The 953-nt window shown below is 37.7% G+C and overlaps 1 protein-coding gene across 1 annotated transcript in view; it reads right to left on the bottom strand.

Moving 5' to 3' along the window:
* LOC104782335 (guanylate-binding protein 4-like) overlaps positions 1-953 on the bottom strand; it is a gene marked incomplete in the record, with an annotated part of 9,893 nt that overhangs the window by 5,742 nt on the left and 3,198 nt on the right. The window contains 3 exon segments of the mRNA XM_010507238.2: positions 30-94; positions 637-694; positions 781-898. Of these exon segments, the coding sequence (XP_010505540.1) occupies positions 30-94; positions 637-694; positions 781-898 (241 nt within the window).

Raw genomic sequence — 953 nt, 5'->3', positions numbered from 1 at the left:
ATAGAAATGCAGAGTACAATTAAGCAAACCTTCCATAAAATTCTTCCGCCAACTCAACAGCAAAGGAGAGCCGAGAAATGTCAGCTTCACGGATCTGATGGGAACTCATATCAGAGAGAGAAATGTATATAAGGGTATTTCGAACACTAGCTACTCTGTTACGCATCCGTATTTGTACAGTTCCTACTATAAAATCAAGAGCGAATTCACTATTGCTTGACCTTGCATGCCACAAAGCAAATCAAGCAAAACATGATTGGACCCCTATTCCGCATTGCTTGTGTTTTACAAACATTAAAAGGCTAACAGGGGAGGGAGGAATGGCTATAAATCCTTAAGTTAACAAATTCGCTTTAGTTACTAAGGCAAAATAATGTTTTTGGTCATAAGACTCATAGCAAACGAATGTTTAAGAATTTGTATCTATGTTTCTACCTTGGAAATCCCAAGGGTTTGTTTGATACCCTATAAGATGAACTACCTAGGTCTTAACGCTTTAGTCTTTGATTTTAGTAATGGCACGATAATCGACATGATATACAGAAACCTCTGTAAGGCTTTCACTCTCTTTGGTTCGAGTATAATGTATCAAGAAGCATAAGCAATCCTAACAAACAGAGAGGTGGGACAACTTACAGTTTCAGGCAGATTATAGATAAGCACAGAACTCATAACCGTTGCCAGAGCAAAAATCCTGAAAATTGACAAAGAGATGGATTAGATATTGAGAGATTTGGCAAACAAGAGTATAAAAGTGCATATATTGAACTGTCTTGGTACCGGTCATCATAGACATTTGACTTTCCAACACTTTCAAATCCTTCAGTGTCCAGGTAAATTACGGAAGTTTTGACTCCATCAATCTCCAGCTCTAATGGTGTTCCCCAGACCCAAATACCTGTATACAACGATTCAGTGGATTCAAAACAAAAAGAGTTCAACCTTAATTAGCT

The sequence above is a fragment of the Camelina sativa genome, chromosome 4 (genome assembly GCF_000633955.1).
Source record: "Camelina sativa cultivar DH55 chromosome 4, Cs, whole genome shotgun sequence".
NCBI lineage: Eukaryota > Viridiplantae > Streptophyta > Magnoliopsida > Brassicales > Brassicaceae > Camelina > Camelina sativa.
The sequence above is the reverse complement of the archived record's forward strand: the minus strand, read 5'-3'. Positions and strand labels throughout refer to the sequence as shown.